Genomic DNA, 18,109 nt, shown 5'->3' with positions numbered 1-18,109 from the left:
TTTTAGAATATTTGATATTACAAAAAGAACAAAGAATGACTTTTTAACTGTCAAAAGTACAAAGGTACAATGATTGTCAACTGACTGGCACTTACCAACGAAGGTAAAGGACTGTTATATCGATATGCTTGAGTGAGCAGCATACAACCACTACACTGTAATAACCTTATGTTTTGTGATGTGACGGGAGTTTTAAAAGCACAGTTCCTGAACAAAATATGATGAGCGCGCATACTGCCGGGAACGAAGAATGGGAATTGCCGACAAACTGGCAGTGCCTGACAATTGAATACCTGAGTGGAAGAAGGACCCAACTCCAATTTTTTACAAAAAATAGTAACATTTTATTGCCAGCAGACTGTTCTTCCTTGTGTGTGAAAGATGAGCCAAAACCCACCCTCTAAATAGTCTTCCACGTACAATTAATCATGGTTTTCATGGAAGAAAGGCCCAACTCCATGTGGGCCCTTCTTCCACAAATATAGGATTAAAGAGGAATTTTGTTCATCCATGAAATCTGCTTTTCACTACAATAAATTTTCTTGCTAACATATTACATGAGTTCTACTTGTGCTACCTAATTTCTGTAGCTATTTATAACACAGAACTGGCACTTGCAGTATATTAGTGGAAGAAGGGCCCAACTCAAGCTTGTATTAGACCTGTACCGTTGCCATTGAAACATCATATATAATTTCGAATGTATGTACTATTGTATGTTCATGTGTTAAAGGTCCCCTGTAGATGAAAACATTCTGTCTGTAAAACTTTTTTCAAATAATAAGTTTTTTCTTAATATCATAAAAACAGTTTTGATGGAGTTGGGCCCTTCTTCCACCCAGGTATTCAATTCATTTATAGGGTGAATTTTACCGAAACTGCCTTCCAAAACTAGTCCCGTAAGGTTTATGTTTTTATAGAAATATGGTACTGCTAGGACTGTGTTTTTACACAAATTTGGTCACGCGGGGTATATTTTACTGACAATTAGTCCAGCAGGAGTTATCTTAGGAACCCGGTTCTAGAAATGGGTTCACAGAAAATCCTTGAGAACACTTTTTTCCTAATAGCGCATAATTCGTCAACTATAGGAAAATAATGTTTTATAATCATTATTCATCTTTCTTTTAGGGTCAATGATTCCAGTTTAATTGACTCACGTTGCATTAGCCAACCATGCATTTGTCAAGTATCATTCAATTTTCACTTGAGCATAAATTTTCCTTTTCCCATAATTAGGCCTACTCCTTTCTATGACACAATCTATCCCACGCATTTTGTTATGATCATGGGACCCTGTATTTTTGATGAAAATTTTTGCCGGCACCACTTCAGTTAAAAAGTTAAACTAAGTTCTATACGTATTTAGCTGTAGTGGCTGTCAATTACAGAAACGGGTAAGTAACGTTACTGTATACAGAAGATACCAGTATCCATTTGCATTTCGCTTCTGATTAAAAAAACAAATTCGTTCACACATTTCGCTCCCTTACCTTTCGTTCATACATACGCGCTATATAACGGCGCGCGTGATTGGTCGAGAGCCGGGTATAAACAACGTTTATGCCCGGTGGCCCGGATGTGCGATCGTGGGGTAGGGAAAACCAACGAAATTCATGTTTTTTAACAATGTTACTTGTAAAATTTTGTTATTATTTTAATGAAATAAAATCACAAAATGTTCTGGTGTGTATGGCGGCCCCTCGGGCATAAACAACCGTTTAGTCATGAAAATATATGAATGAACCCCTAAATCACAATAATAACACGACTGAATCTACGGTTTATTATTAAAATCTCGGATGTCTGCAATACATCATCTTTGGCTTAGTTTTTTGTAAGATAACATCGAAATACATTACATTAGTTTCAAAATCTAGATTGCTAGAAAAATTGAGCGCGGACTCGTGAGAAAATGTTACAGCATGGCTTTAATTAAACTATAAAAGCACACAAACAAACTCAAGTGACAGTTTCCTGTCATTTAATCTTCCAATGCAACCCTGCCATCTTAACTTACAACCTTTCCGATCAACCACATCCTCATAGTGATGTATTATACATGCACATGGCTTTATAAAACTAATAAAGTTGCCTGTACAAATTTGGCCATCACCACTGCCGTGTCTAGATTACCAATTTGTAATTCTGATGCTGGACAGGAATCTCAACCGACCTTGTTTGGGAGGTAATACAATGCCATAGGGCTTTCAAAGGACGGCAAACGGATCTTTATTTCAAAGTAAATACTTAGATGGATAAATATAATGTATTCTATACGTGCTTGAAACGTAGTGATTGAAAACCCTTAGGATCTTGAAGGATTTGGCCGGAGATACCAAATACTCTGATATTTTGCTGGACGACCAATCAATTGTACATCACTTTTTTTATCAATAAAAAGAACACAGAAGACATAAGCCTAGATCAGTGTCCCTGAATGATGGCGAAACGCAAATCTTAAATACACTGTTAGAAAAAGGGTTACCATTTGAACCCAACACGAATTACCTGCTGAACCAAACAATGGAACACCTGAATGCAAAACCCGCCCAAGTCCATTTTAAGAAATCTAACCATTTGTGTGTCATTTCATTTCCTGGTCAATATGGCCATTTTTACATGCAGATGACTGGATTAAACTGTATTATGTATGACGATTAGCATTTCAGGGACTTCATGGGTGGTCATTTTATATGTCGGACTTTGGATGTTTTTTGAATCACATACAAGGACAACAATGTTGGAATGGGAGTACCACTAGGTAAAAAACACGCACACTTTCCTTTATTAAACCCATTTTTTCAAAAGTTACACTCCAGCAATGAATGTGTTACAACTCCTAGATTCGAGTTATTCTTTTGTGCATATGATAGGTCTATGTACAGGCAACAATTTCCTATGCTTAACTCAATTTGGCCAAAGTATGGACTTGGGTGGGTTTGTATTCAGGTATTCAATTGTTGCATCACAGCAAAACATGTGTTCTAACAGTGTAGATGTATACGCAACATACAAATTTACAAAACATAAATATATATATACATGTATTACAATCAGAATAATGAATGAGAGTAAAACTAGGAGGTACATAGACGGGTGCGTACAGTGTAGAGGGCCGGAAGTATTCACTTTATCATAATACAAAAATATTTTTAAAAAAATTCAAAGACTTTTGACGTAATTTGAAACAATTGAAAAAAGTGTGACCCATCAAAAAACAAACGTGTTATATCAATTAAAAAAACAGTAGAAAATTGTTCAAAACGCGTACCATTAGCCTTTTATAGGTATTGCGGACAAACTATGATGGCGCTACACAAAATGGAGAAAGGCTTTTTTAATTTGGCGGGTTTTACACATATTGAATACTGACATCCTATTGTGTACGCCATGCTTCGAAAAGGCTGTGTTTTGTTTCTAAAAATGTGGGCCCCTAAAAAACCACGAAGGGTTCTTTGGATTGCTTAACTGAAATGCTAGAATGCCACACAACATTTCAGTTTACTCATTTTTTGCTATGTTCCCTTTTTATTCAACAGTCGAGTAATAATTATTTGCAGTGTATAGCCAGCCTTTTGAAATTCTGAGACCGATTTTACCTTTTAAAGTTTTTAGTGTTCAATATTTTGAATGTTTCAATATTTATGTTTGATTTGTAATTTTACATGTAATTTGACCATTTGGCCGCGATATGTGAAAAACACCGACAATACCGACACCGATAATAAAATAAACTCAATGTTGATTAATTGTACTCGCATTGAGTAAAAAATATAATCGATATTGATTTCCATTTGACTCATTTGTTGCTCTTTACTCAACAATGATATTATGAGTATAAATAACTACTTAAAGAGGTAGAGTGGCAAGGATAGTCAATAAAAGCCAATAGTTTTAATGAAGTATAATTGTTGCAGAATGGACAGTAGCTCTATACAGAGTTACTTAAAGTGTGTGGTTGAAATTCCGACAATTAAAAGGCCATATTTTCTTTGGGTTTGCATCTATTGCCTATCCCAGTTTACAATTTTGTCATAAAGACTTGCATCAAGCGGCTGAATAGCATCTGCTAGAATCGCTTTTCCATTTTTAGCTTCAGTTTCACTGAAATTTGCCCTAACATGATCAAGCATTCTGAAGGCTGGCCAATATGGCCCCGGCATGTTATCTGCACTGTCAAATTCTTCACACTCGTCATCACTGAATCCGAGTCTTGCAGCAAGCTCTCGCCACCTTGGTTGAATACCTCTTGCGACTCTTTCAAGGAAAGGATTAGTAAGTGAACCTCTTTCCCTCATTTTGTAGGGCTGCAACGATTGAAGAAGTGACTCTTCGGTAAGAGTTTCGTCACTTTCCCCTGCAGAATGCTTACTATCCGGCGTTGGTGCTTGCTCGACACAGTCGTTGTCTCTTAGCATCTTATACCTTTGGGAAGTTTGGTGTGTTGCAGAATTCACAATAGCTCCTTGTGAATAACCAAAACGGTATAATTGTGACTTTGATTCTGATTCAGGATTACATTGGCTACCTTGTGACGTTCGGGGCTCCATTAAACTTAACCCATCAGCTCCATATCCGGAATGGAGAAAAACTTGTGTTGTTGCTTTCTTCTCAGCGTTACTAATGCGAGGACTCGTTACACCACGACTTTGTGATGATGTTATTGGTAGCATATGATACCCAGGTGCTGATTGCTGAGACTGGTGACTTGCGAACCGTAGGGGCATCATAGATGTTGCAGACGCTCCCTGCTCAGTGGCGACACCCGGATACCTTTTCCGTGGGGGCTGTAAGTGGACAAAGGAACCTTTTTGGGGGGAGGAAGCTGATTGCTTTGCATTTTGTGCCCAAAATAGTGGATTTTGGGTAATTGTTTTGTTCTGACAGAGGGGAAACCGGGGGAGAAAGCCAACGTTTGGTGGGCAAATGCCTCCCCATGCCCCAAATTGGGGTCGCCACTTTATCTGCTGTTGTTGCGTGACGTCTATACCCTGTGCCCCGGGGTGTGGTGTCTGGTTTTCTAGAGGAAATGAAACATACAAATACTTCCAGTAATCGGTTATTCTTAAAGGTGTATTAGCTGGGAATTAGGCTTATTAAAATAATGAATTTCGAATTATTCTGCTATCATGTTCAGTGGCGTAGTGGCGCCCGGGACCAAAGATACATAATGCCCCCCCTTTACTGAAATATTTACGCACGGAGCATTGTATTGCACAAATACTGGTAAGTAATTGGTTATAATGAATGTAATTGAATTTTGCTTTCATCCCCTGGAGAGGGCGCAATGTTGACCCTCTGCCCCCCCCCCCACGCCACTGATCATGTTAAATGTTTTAAAAACATTATTGGAACCCTACCTTGTTTCTGTACTACACACATAGTACTTGCAAATGTTGAAAATGTAAAAAGATTTTGTTCGGCTTGATCGGCACTTATCAACCCGTGTATCTCTTTAACATCGTTGTCTGTCTTCTTGTAGACAAAGGTACATTTGGCGTATCTACCACCATGTAGCTGCTCATACAGTACTTCCTGTAAGGATACACATTAACATAAGTACATTAAAGTGTGAAATTTGTTTTTACTAATTGCTTAATAGTAGGGATGACCAATGAACCATCAACTTGATTAGAACACTCCCATAGACATGCAGGGTGCTCAACTGTGCACTGCTTGCACAGACATTTCTAAATTGATCTCATTCTTTTAGTTTTCAATATTTTTCTGTAAAAATTGGGGAAGTTAATGCCAATTATATTTTGTAACTATCTTACAAATTACAGCAACATAACTTATTTCATTTTCCTGTAAGTGCGAGTCAAAATTGGTCCATCGCCACAGTGCGCTTAATTGCCAGTGGCTGAGTTCAGCACTGCTCAAGAATGGCACAAAATATTCATGTCAATAATTTCAGGTAAAAAACGTGGCCTACTAGCTGTAATTTGGCAGAGTTGCCAGTAATACCTCTATCATACCCTCTGTAAAAAGGTTAAAAATTGAACAAGTAGATCTCGAGTTACAAATTAAATCACCAGCTTTCCTTTGGAATTTCCATACTCCTTTCGAATCATGCTAAGAAGACACCTTTCTGAACATAAATGTGAAGTTTCGTGCCCATTCGATGTATTTTTCACCTGATTTCAACCCTAAACGTTTTCTTATATTTAGGCCTATACCATATACAACTTGCTGCTGGCTATACCTTGTTTAGAACTTTCAAAAGAAGTACCTGAATGTGCAACCATAACTGTTTCAAAATAGCCCGCGAAAGTCATGCAGGTAGCTCCGAGGTCATGTATTGAATTGTTTTGAATGGGGAATACTACGGGAACCAGCACCTTTTGTTAGAAGTCACACATGAGCATGATGAGTGAAGTGGATAACCTCTATTGTTGTGAATGAGTCAATGACCTTCAATGACACTTAAGATTTAATTTGCATACACCTACTAATTGGTCATATTAAACCCAATAACAATAATAACAATAAATGTTTCGTTGTGAAAAAAAAAAAGTTTACCTGTACTTAGTGCAATTTTGATTTTGTGCCATATCGGCCATCTTGGATGATTTTTGGCAAAATGTTCTCTAAATGCATGATTTCAATGCCTCGGTTTGAAAAATAATTGATGCCATTGACTAGTAAAGTGCCATTTCATAAGAAACCCTTTGATACTTTCACAATATGCTTGTTTCATGTTTGCATATATGTTAAAATAAAGAAATATATAAAGGTAAATATATGCTTATGCCAATTTTGCTCCCAATTGATATTTTTGGACCTTGTCATTTCATTTCGTTCCAATGACCATTTAACCACCAAAATACTTCTATTGATGAGTTCTATCCAAAAAACAATATTTTGTAGCCATAGGGGCAACATTAAAATTTTGATGGTTATCCTATTAATAGTGAAGGATAAGTCATTCAAACTGTCATTTGTTATTTTATTTGGCAAAAATACCCAAAGAGTCAAGCAGTACTGACGAAGCTGAAGCCCCATTCAAATACATGTAGCTAAAATACATACTGTCAGTATATTAATTACAGATTCATGTAAATGGCTTATTTTGTCTTTAATACACCGCTTTCGGCTGAATTACTAGCAGGCTATGTTAGCACATCTATGACAATGACAAAGGTACTAAAATCTGAGTTTTGATGATTTTTACGATCGTCATGATGCGCAAATCACTGAATGGGCCTGTAACACGCTACACTGCAAAAATATTTTACTCAACACTGAGTAAAAAGGTCACAGATCAACAGTTACTCAAAAATTACTCAACATTGAGCTCACAACTCAACAAATGAGTAAACAATTATTCAATGTTAAGTAATTTTTTACTCGTTTGTTGAGTTGTGACCTATATTATGAGCTCAATGTTGAGTAATTTTTACTCAACTGTTGACCTGTGACCTTTTCATTCAGTGTTGAGTAAAATATTTTTTGCATTGTATAACAACAGCAAAGTGGGAGGACTCTATGAATATGCTGTTGATTTGTGTTTAGACTTCACTAGTATTAAAGATAACACCAAGCATGCAATTAAACAAAATAAAAAACCTTTAAACATATGGCACAAAACATCTACTGCAAAGAATATCATAATAACACAGAAAAATATATAAATTGTCGATAAGGCTGAGACGAACAGGTGCAAATACCTGTAACGCCATCCCACACTAAGATGTGAAAAATTAAAGCAGCATTATTGAACACCTCAAACATAGAGAAAAGTGCTTGTGTATATAGCTTATGTTTTTAGATTTGTTGGTAATGTAGCTGGTGTTTATAGATATGATTTACTACGATCCGAAATATTGTAATGTGTATAAATGTTCGCAGGATAAATTTACAAGGCTACATTAGAAGCCGCATTTGAAGCCCCTCCACCTGCCCCATTTAAAATGTCTGAAGGAAGACGTTTTTGCCTTTTGCTCATCGACCAGTTGCCACTTGTTTTCTTGACTGATTATCTTTATCCGGGAGGATACATTTTCCCCATTCAAGTGAAGTACAAAAGGTGTCATTTCTCCACATTGGACTCCGTTGACCATTTTTTCTTCGTTTTGAACACACTGAAAAGAGCAATCAAAGGAAGAACGAAGAAATAATTCATAGAATTTAATGGCATAAATAGATAAAACTAAAAGATCTACAAATATTTTGCTCTCGCTCACGCTATCTCGGATGTTGGGTTTCTCCCAAGTTTAAATCCGTGTCTTCATAGTTAGCAAATCTAGTCTGAAAAGACACGTTTTGAAGCAGTCATGATGTTGAAGGCTTTCCTGATACCAACATGAGCTCAAATGTCTCCAACAGAGCTTGAAGACACAGCAGTAGATATGCTCAAGCCGGCTTTGAAGAACCGTGAATTATTATCCAAGCACAGCAATGTTTCAGCCACCAGTACAGATACAATATACAGATGTAATTGTCTAGGGATAAGCAACGTTCCTCTCTCAATCTCTTGGCAGGTTACTGCTGCTGCAATGCTACCTGGTGTTGTTGTAGTCATCACCATGATTATTCCTTGCCACTTCAGCGAGTTTTTTTTCCATGAATTACGATGATAACTCAAAAACCATGTACTCTTATTTCGTACTATTAATTTTTTAATAGAATCCCTACTCATTTATTTTTTTATTTTGATGAGATATACTGTTCATTTTGATCAGGTTAGTGTATCACTTTAAACCGACATTATTTTGAAAAGGAAGAATTTCTGTTTTATTTTAGTAACTATTTAAATAATTATACAAGATCTCCAAACCACAGAACATTTGGCTTTGCCTCGTGATTCTACTTCAAATAATGAAGTAGTGGCGTTGATTTCTTTTTGTTATGGGGATGGGTTTGGGTTCTTGAATGCAACACTTTGTGGCATCATAATAAATAACTTTATGGTAAAATTGCGCGCGAAAACATTTGGAATATTGCAGCTAAAATCATAAAAAGGTATCAATATTAGAATAACCCGAATTTTCAAGCGCTATAATCACGCAGTATATTCACAATGTGAACATTTGTGTATTTGTGTGTATTCATTGTTTTATCAATCTGGTTTATGGTATTTGTAATGTTTGTTGAGTAGATTTAAATATGTTAAACATGGCTATAAAGTAAATAAATAATATTCATTATGCTATAAGTTATGATTACCTTTGTCTGATCTTCTCTTAGATAATAAACCCGCAAGTAAATCATGTCAATATCTTTGACATAGGGAGGATGCATAAATGGCCTCATCTCCATCTGCAATGTTTGTGGTGCTTGAGGCGATCCGGTAACGTATGAGTAAATCGCTGTAAACCAGCTGAAGTGAGTAACTCTTATCTTTACTTTGCCTCCTGTGACACGAACTGTGACGGATTCACTGGCATCTGATTTAGCAGCTCCATCAAATAAAATGTGCCACTTCGAAGCTGATATTGGAAATTTAAAAACAAATTGTTATATCAAACACCGATAGTTTTATAGAAAAAACATAACAGATGTTGCAGGTTATACCGGCCTTAATTAATTCACAATCTTTCGGAAATGGTGTCCTTCTTTAAGTATAGTTGGACTGATAGAATAGTGGATACAATAACCCAAAAGAATCGGTGTTTTTTTCTGTGTATGTGTGGGGTGTGGGTTGTGTTTGTTTTACCGGTGTGTGTGTGTAGGGGTGTATAAGCTGATATGAAAATGTATCGAACAATTTACATCATAGTTTCAAATTCAAGGAAATAGAATATTAGCTTAACAACTCAAGCTGAATCTCTCATAGACTACTACTAGAGTCTTCTGTTAAATGGTATCAAACAAAAAGATCTGAATCGTTTACAGAAGCTCCAAAACAAATGTGTCCGGCTGATTTACCAACAACCAAAATCTTGCCATATCACCCCTATGCTCACTGACTTGCACTGGCTCCGTATTGAAGACCGCATTAAGTTCAAACTTCTCATGTGTGTACACGTCACTGAATGGACACTGTCCTCAGTACATGAAAGACTGTCTAGTGGTGAAAAAAGGGCGGCTTGGGTCAGTAACCACCCGTTCTTGTCACAACTTAGACCTTGAGGTCCCTAAGACACATACATATGCTGGAGACAGGGTCTTCTCAGTGGTTGGCAGCAGCGCTTGGAGTGATCTCCCAAATCACATCCGTAATTCTCCAACAGTTAAAGCCTTCAAATCTGCTCTCAAAACTCATCTGTTTCAAATTTCCTATGTTTAGTTTCTCTTGCGTCCTTGTTTTTATTTTTATTAGTATTTATAAGTGTTTGTTATATCACTGCAAAAAAATATTTTGATCTCATATTGAGCTCATATTGAGTAATTTTTATTCATTTTGTTGAGTTGTAACCTACATGAACTCAATGTTGAGTATTATTTTACTCAACTGTTGAGTTGTGACCTTTTTACTCAATGTTGAGTAAAATAATTACAAGCTTCAAACAACGTTATTAAATTGATGATAACTACATAGTCGTTTTCTGGAGGGACCCTTTCAATAAGTTATATTTTTATTCTGTGGACTAATTTACATGTACATGAACCTGCCCGAGAAAAGACTTAAAAACTAAAATGGTACTTATTATATGCATATGTCCTGCATATATACAGTGTACAACTTATAAGTTCCCCCTAATGCTTTTTGAAATAAATCAAAAATTATTTAATGAAAAGTTATGAGTAACCTTATTTGTTTTACAAATCTGGGCCAATTTGTAGTGTCACACATCATTGCGTTTGGCCACAATGGTTCATTATGTAAAAAAAGAGGGAGTCTTAAAAGTTGCACCTGAGTCCATAGGAGTCAATTGTCAAACAATACAGTATGTTAGGCCTGTCCATGTGTTTGTAATGGAAATAAAACTTAAAGTCTAGATGTTTAGTAGGGGATGTTTGGGAAACGAGCACGACATAATTTATTGAAACGCAATAACTTACCAGACATTTTTCGACGGGTTTCAGCCAGATTCACTATATACATGTCCTGACGAACAGTCTTGACACGTCGACGAGGTGCTCTCGGCTGATTTTTCACCTCTCATGTCAACTGAAATTTTGTTCTTTCATTTTTCGAATTGCATTAGGCGCAACTCCCATACGACGAGCAATTTCTTTCACCGGTACATTTTCATCCAGGAAACCGATTGCTCCACCGCGAAGAAATTCGGGCAAACACGGCATTATTAAAATGTGACTTTTCACATGTGATGAACTACTGGCGATGTGGCCTATTCTCACTGCAGTACATATCCCTTCCATCTTAGACATTTATCATTAAAAAGAAAGAATAAAACACCCGCTTTGCTTTTCAAGAAGAAGAAGAAGAAGAATACCAAAGATTAACTTTTCTTTTACAAACACATGCATATCCCTGGCCTACTGTATTGTTTGAGAATTGAGTCCTATGGACTCAGATGCAACCTTTAACACTGTTTAAAACGGTCTCCTTTGTTTACATAATGAACCATTGTGACTGAACGCAATGACGTGTGACGCTAAAATTTGGTCCACATGTGTAAAACAAATAAGGCTACCCATATCATTTTACAGGTTTGCATTTCGTCAAATAGTTGTCGATTTATTTTTAAAAATATGTAGGGGGAACTTATAAGTTGTGCACCCTATATCTTGTGATGGCAATATTTCTTACCTTCTGTGATCTTCGACCAAACTGTTATATTTCTGGCTGTGATGTTTTGAGCTGAATGGGGAAGGACTAAGACTACTGGCTTGAGAAATCTTACACTGTGTGGTTCGATACATACTGTTGGTCCTATCACGAATTGATTATTTTCTAATGGAGGGTGATGATTCCCGGTCGGATGAACTGATGCGATGACATCCACAGTTTCTGTCATAGGAAGTGCTCCTTCTGGAACTTCTAGCTTGACTCTGGTATCTGGAACGTGTACTACTTGACTTTTGTGGTCTATAGTTGCTGAAAATTCTTTGCAATTCCAAGACTGGTTGCGAAAGTCTGCACACGCAAAAATATTGATTACACAGCTTTTGTAAAAGGTACATATTAAGCATCAGAATTTGCGTAACTATTATGCCAACTATTTAACTATCATTTGTGATTTTTGAAAATCAAGATGGCCGCTCTCTGCCACACCTCAGATTTTTCCATCAAGACTTTTCGTGCTCTTTGGGACCTATGTAAGGTATCTAGATAGGTGGGATGTTTTAATCATCCAAATCCCACGGCTGACCACAGTCTCCCGGACTATCTATACAATTGTGGTGTTTTACGTGTTTTAAGAGGCACCTGTGTGTTGGGGCGGGTGTTGGGGTGTGTATGTATATATAGGCCGACATAATTGATCGCTTGGTGTTTTTACTTTGCGGTTTAACATACTTACTTTCCACTTGGTCAGCAAGATTGTTCCTACCAATACTTCTCAACCCAGCTGTCATATACTTAATGACATCCACATTTCGTGGCTGCTGCTGTCTCCATTTGATAAACACTTGTGCCGTTTGCTCTTTTTCATACACTTCGTCATATGGACACTGTAGCTTTATAGCAAGATACTGCCATTGACTTTTGTCTAGAGACTGTACAATGAACTCTAGCCTATCGTCAGTTAACGTCGCCGCTGAAACTGTGTAGAAAAGAAAGGGAGGTGTTTCCCCATCTCATATTATTTTATTAGCGTTTATTGTTACAGCTATTAAGATTAATATGGATAAAACACAAGTCGTATGTTAAACGTTGATCGTGTTATACTTCCTCTTAAAATAAAGTGTCATTATCAAATTGATAGAACTCAATGTTTTCAACAAATCTTCCTATACTTTTATACAGGATCCAAGCGTTGTTAATCCGTAATGAATCCACACGTTTACAGTAGCGTATACGCGAACGCAAAGTTAAGCGTACGCCTTACACGTGAGCGCGTAATATTCGTCATGCCTGGAACTTATGCGTAAACACTTTCTTAAAGGAGTATTTCGTGATCCTAGCATCCTCTTTTAATGATATTTTTCAGATATTCATGAAAAAAGCTTATTCCCAAAATTTTAGTTGATTCCGATTTAACCAATTAATGAACGAGAATACATTAATGAAGGATACAATGGCAATTGTTATACCATATTGGGTCACATAGTAATATTTGAGATGAGTTTATTTATACAAACCTGAAACTCCGTATGCGAGATCCCTACGTTTGATTCTGACTAGAGCATCCTTGAGCTCATCTGTGTTGACGTCTCTACCCTGCGTTTGACGCCAATGGATCAACATTTGGTACATTTGCTCTTTTACATTGACGTAGTCGCTCTTAAATCTAAACAAATGAATATATAACGAAATCTTTTATTCTGGTCAGCTTAAATAGGCGGTCAGGATAAGTTCGACGAGTTCGCGTTTTTAGTTATGCTCCGACTATGTTGTTTGGGAAAACGTCAAATTGCCTTAATCAACCTTAAGGTTAGCAACTATTTTAAACTGTTGCAATTTGGTAGTTCACAGCATATTGCGAATAGTAGTGAGCATTGGCAAAAATTGCACTGATCATTTCATAGCGAGAATGTAGAAGAATTCAAATATACTTTTGTAGGTCCCGTGATTCTTGAGTTATGTTGTAAAGAGGACTGAAACAACAACACTTTGGTAAAACGTAACTATAACTCATTAAGAACAATAAATTAAGCAAGTTTTTAAAGTATATGATTTGCAAAACTTCAAAGTGTTATTTTTCAATAATATATTGATTTAGATAATGAAACTCGACTGATTCGACCAACAATACTTCTTCTACCCGTAATATTTCACTAAAAACTCATTTGGGCCTATAAGGAGAAAGATGAAATTAATCATGTGAAATGTTTTAACCCAGTCTCTAGATAACGCGTGGCAGCCAGTGGATTGCTTTTGGACAAACATCTTTTTAACATGGAAAATAGTTTTCTTCAGATCCTTACCCAAATATAATTGAATTCTTTATGCCGAGATAGTGTCCAAGAGCTTCCCTGTCGCTGTCAGATATCTGCTCAGCCAAGTGTCGCAAGGATTTGTTGTCTACTAAAAGCTTGTAGTCTAGGAGAAATTAAACCAATTAACAAAATAAAAACAAGCGAATATTAATTCTTTCTTAGTTATGATTGAAACGAGCATGCATTTACATGCCTCTAATAATGTAATGTTAGGGAAGGCATCTAGTTTTTATGCTTTATGTTGTAAATTTAAGGAAGTTTTATAATAGCTTGCTTATTTGAGTGGTTATTTGAAAGCGCATTTAGAAACACCTTTGTTTGTAACAACCTCAAATAGTGCATATTTTTTATTATTATTATATATTATCATGATTATGGTTTAAGTCTACATCACATCAATGCCTAAAGCAGTATGCAGACTTTTTATTAGACGTAAAATATTTGATGTAACATATCTACGTTATTTAATCTATTACCATTCTATTTCCAGTAACGAATGTTTGATGACGTAAAATCGATAATATATTTCTACCAGATATTATACGTAATAGGTCTATCACACTACACCGAATAGGTATTCCGTACAAGAAACGGATAGTATTTTAGTAAATCCGTTGTTGTTCGTCAATGATCGTTTTATGTTCTTTTTATGTCCTGCTATCATCCGCCAAATGTGTTTCGTGTTAGGTGATGTTCGTTATGTCCGTCGGCAAGTTTTGTGCATGCACAAAACTTGAAACGGAGTGTACCGAATACACATGTTCGGTATTTATCCGATGTGTGTTCGTATGGTGCTGCATATTGCCGGAGTTTGTTCGCTCTACTTTCGTCCAGGTTCGTTCTTTGTTCGTTGCACTCGGCCCGTGTTCGTTGCAAATACGTTCCTGTGAGGCCTTCACCACCGGATAGCATATTTTTGCATTCGGTGATGTACGTTGACCCAGACCGTGTTAGTGTCACACTACACCGGATTGGTCTTCCGTATAAGAAACGGATGGTATTTTAGCAAATCCGTTAGTGTTCGTCAATATTCGTTTTATGTTCTTCATATGTCCTGCTATTATCCGCCAAATGCGTTTCGTGTTAGGTGATGTTTGTTTAGTCCGTCGACAATACGTTTCAAGTTTTGTGCATGCACAAAACTTGAAACGGAGTGTGCTGAATACACATGTTCGGAAGTTGTCCGATGTGTGTTCGTACTGTTCTGTATATATACCCTGGGTTTGTTCGTTATTCTTTCGTTTATATACCGCAGGTGTTTGCAAGGTTTCGCAGGCGCTTGTGCCGGATGTAGGCCTATGCCGAACATGTGCATCGATCATGGGGGGGGGGCTTTCTGAAGGGTGTGTGACGCAATATCATATTTCCCCTAATACTTTAGTGACTGACAAGTAGAAAAAAAGGGGGAAAGGAGAGAAAAAGAAAAGAAAGTGAGAAAAATTGAAGAGAGAAAAGAAGAGAAAAAGTTAAATTGCACGTAATTTAGTAGGCCTATGCATGTAAGTAGTATTGAAGGAGGGCACTTTCTGAAGGGTAGAGGACGCAATATCAAATTCCTACCAGTTTTAGTGATTGACAAGAAAGAAAAAAGAAGAGAAAACATGGAAAAGGTTAAATTGTACGTTATTGAGTAGGCCCAGGATAGTATATAGTAAGCCTAAGTATAGGCCTGTGATTATTATAGGCAGTGCTTTAATGTGGCTCCTTGGCCCAAAAGCCTGTGAAAATTACTGCCGGCCCGTCGATATGTAGGGCCCGTGATATTTTGTCACCAAAGTCAGTATTGAAGACGGGCTTAGGTCTATTACTGACTTTAACATATCAATCCAGGCATGCTTTACCTGAAGTCTTATATCTAAGTGTCAGTGGATCAGTGTAACATTTTAAATTTTGCAAATTCAGTTCGGGCCTTCTTTGTTTTTTGTTTAAGGCAATAATAGTGTAAAAATGATGCACCAAAAACAATTGTCCAAATTTTCCATTTTTAAAACTGAATTTTTACACAATAGGCCTAGGCCTAATAATGTAAATAGGCCCTACAGTCCCCATGCAAATGGCTTCAATTGGACCTTCATTTTGAAAAATGGACATCCACGTGTTATTTTTAAAACAATTGTTTATATTATACAATAATGGTGAAAACTTTTCAATGGCTTCAATTAGGCTTTCGTTTCACCAATTTGCGGCTGTTTCAAACTAAAATAGTACCCAATAATAGTGCTAAAATTGATCCAAAAAATGACAAATGGCTTCAATTGGGCCTTCATTGCCCAAAGGTTTCTCACCTCTATTGCCCCGGACGTTTGTAGCCCTTTTGTACTTATTAGCCAATATTTGACCATTTTCGTCAAAGTTTGCCCCCTTAAAGTTGTCTTTCCCCACTTTGTTCACCCTCTGAAAAAGTGCTTGCTACGTCACTGCCTCTAAGGGGTCAAAAACCCTCTCAAACACCCTCTCCTTCCCCACTTTTCTGATAGGGTGGACGTCCCTGTTGGTGCCACATGCCACGGATTCGCCGGTCATTTGTCGGACGTTGAACGATTGAATATAAAACGCCTGCAGGATTATTAGCGGCCACAACGCATAGAGAGACGAATGGGAATCGGACCCCCAAATCCGGACATTTGTCGGACGTTGACCCCAAATCCGGTCATTTGTCGGACGTTGAACGATCGAATATAAGACGCCTGCAGGATTATTAGCGGCCACAACGCATAGAGAAACGAACGGGAATCGGACCCCAAAATCCGGTCATTTGTCGGACGTTGAACGATCGGATATAAGACGTCTGCGGGATTATTAGCGGCCACAACGCATAGAGAGACGAACGGGAATCGGACCCACAATCCCACCGAATCTTCTGCCGGACTGGTGATTTTTCCACCGAATAAAATATTTTTGTATTCGGTGATGTACGTTGATCCAGTCCGTCGTAGTGTGACAGACCTATAACATATTATCGATTTTACGCCATCAAACATTCGTTAGAACTTAAACATTACTGGAAATAGATGGGACTAGATTAAATAACGTAGATATGTTACATCAAATATTATACGTCTAATACTCGGAGTCTGCATACTGCTTAAGCCGCAGTAGAATAATGATGTTACCTGATTTATCATCAGTCGAGAATTTCGATGGACTCAGCGGTTCAACAGTGTCAAATATGTCTAGTGAGAACAAATAGATAGGTACAATTATGCTGGCAGCCATTGTTAAATTGTGATCATCATCATCATCATCATCATCATCATCATCATCATCATCATCATCATCATCATCATTTATACCACCACCACAATCAGATCACATAATGTGTGCATTGTATAGAGGAGAGTAGTCTACCTTTTTGTTGCAATCCTGTGACACTTGCAACACTTTCCTTCTTCATCTTCCCTGGATGAACCAGATCACCGTTATTCTGTATACACTCATTCAGATCTTCCTCACTGTAGTAGTGGACGTCGTCTTCCAAATCCTTACCCTTTCTCAAGTCACTGGGACTTAGATAGAGAAGAGTAGTTTGTGTACCGATTGATCGCTCGTTGCACTCATAGTACGCCATTTCAATCATTTCATCAAGTTGTTGTCGCCCCAAAGATTCTTCCCCCTCCTTCATTCGAACAGCAATGTGTATCGCTCGTTTATCTTCAGTAAGTTGTATCATACCTTCTACATATTTGCACACTTTAACACCCCGATGCGACAACCTTGGAACGACGTTACCGTGTTTGTATTGGTTCATGGTTCGAATCTGCAAATGAGCCAGTTAAACCTTGCTTTATTCTTGGTGTTAAAAAGTGTTTAAAAAATAAACAACAACAAACATGACCAACAATACTAAATTTAAAGTCAAAGGCTGTATTGCATGACATTTGAAAAATAACAGTGACAATTCCTAAACTAATACAGTTGACGGCACGGCATTTGCCCGTGACACTTCTAAAAGCAAATTATTGCTCTTATGGTTGGTCTTAACCCTGAGACTATGAATAATTTGGGTCTCATACCTGCTTAATTAATTGCTGGTCTAAAGTACATAGAAGTATACAAAAATAATAATCCAAGAAAGGTTGAAACCATGGGCATGGTAAAGTGCTCAACCAAGAAGGGAGCTTAATACATGATAAAACTTAGATGACCCTGCTACATT

At 37.2% G+C, this 18,109-nt stretch overlaps 2 protein-coding genes across 2 annotated transcripts; both read right to left on the bottom strand.

Annotated features, from left to right (window-relative positions):
* Window positions 1-3,915: 3,915 nt before the first annotated feature.
* Window positions 3,916-5,540, bottom strand: LOC140160288 (uncharacterized). Its single transcript, XM_072183559.1, has 2 exons — window positions 5,364-5,540; window positions 3,916-5,023 (listed from the first exon to the last, which is right to left on the bottom strand). Exons 1-2 carry the CDS (start codon window positions 5,383-5,385, stop codon window positions 4,008-4,010), a joined length of 1,038 nt encoding a protein of 345 aa, XP_072039660.1. The 5' UTR covers window positions 5,386-5,540; the 3' UTR covers window positions 3,916-4,007.
* A 2,334-nt stretch (window positions 5,541-7,874) lies between these two features.
* LOC140160001 (uncharacterized) lies at window positions 7,875-17,701 on the bottom strand. Its single transcript, XM_072183268.1, has 8 exons — window positions 17,302-17,701; window positions 17,067-17,126; window positions 13,942-14,056; window positions 13,156-13,304; window positions 12,375-12,617; window positions 11,663-11,989; window positions 9,172-9,434; window positions 7,875-8,087 (listed from the first exon to the last, which is right to left on the bottom strand). The coding sequence occupies exons 1-8, from the start codon at window positions 17,699-17,701 to the stop codon at window positions 7,875-7,877; spliced, it is 1,770 nt and encodes a 589-aa protein (XP_072039369.1).
* Window positions 17,702-18,109: the final 408 nt, after the last annotated feature.

This window comes from Amphiura filiformis, chromosome 9, assembly GCF_039555335.1.
Source record: "Amphiura filiformis chromosome 9, Afil_fr2py, whole genome shotgun sequence".
In the NCBI taxonomy this organism is placed as follows: domain Eukaryota; kingdom Metazoa; phylum Echinodermata; class Ophiuroidea; order Amphilepidida; family Amphiuridae; genus Amphiura; species Amphiura filiformis.
This window is presented reverse-complemented; position numbering and strand designations above follow the sequence as displayed.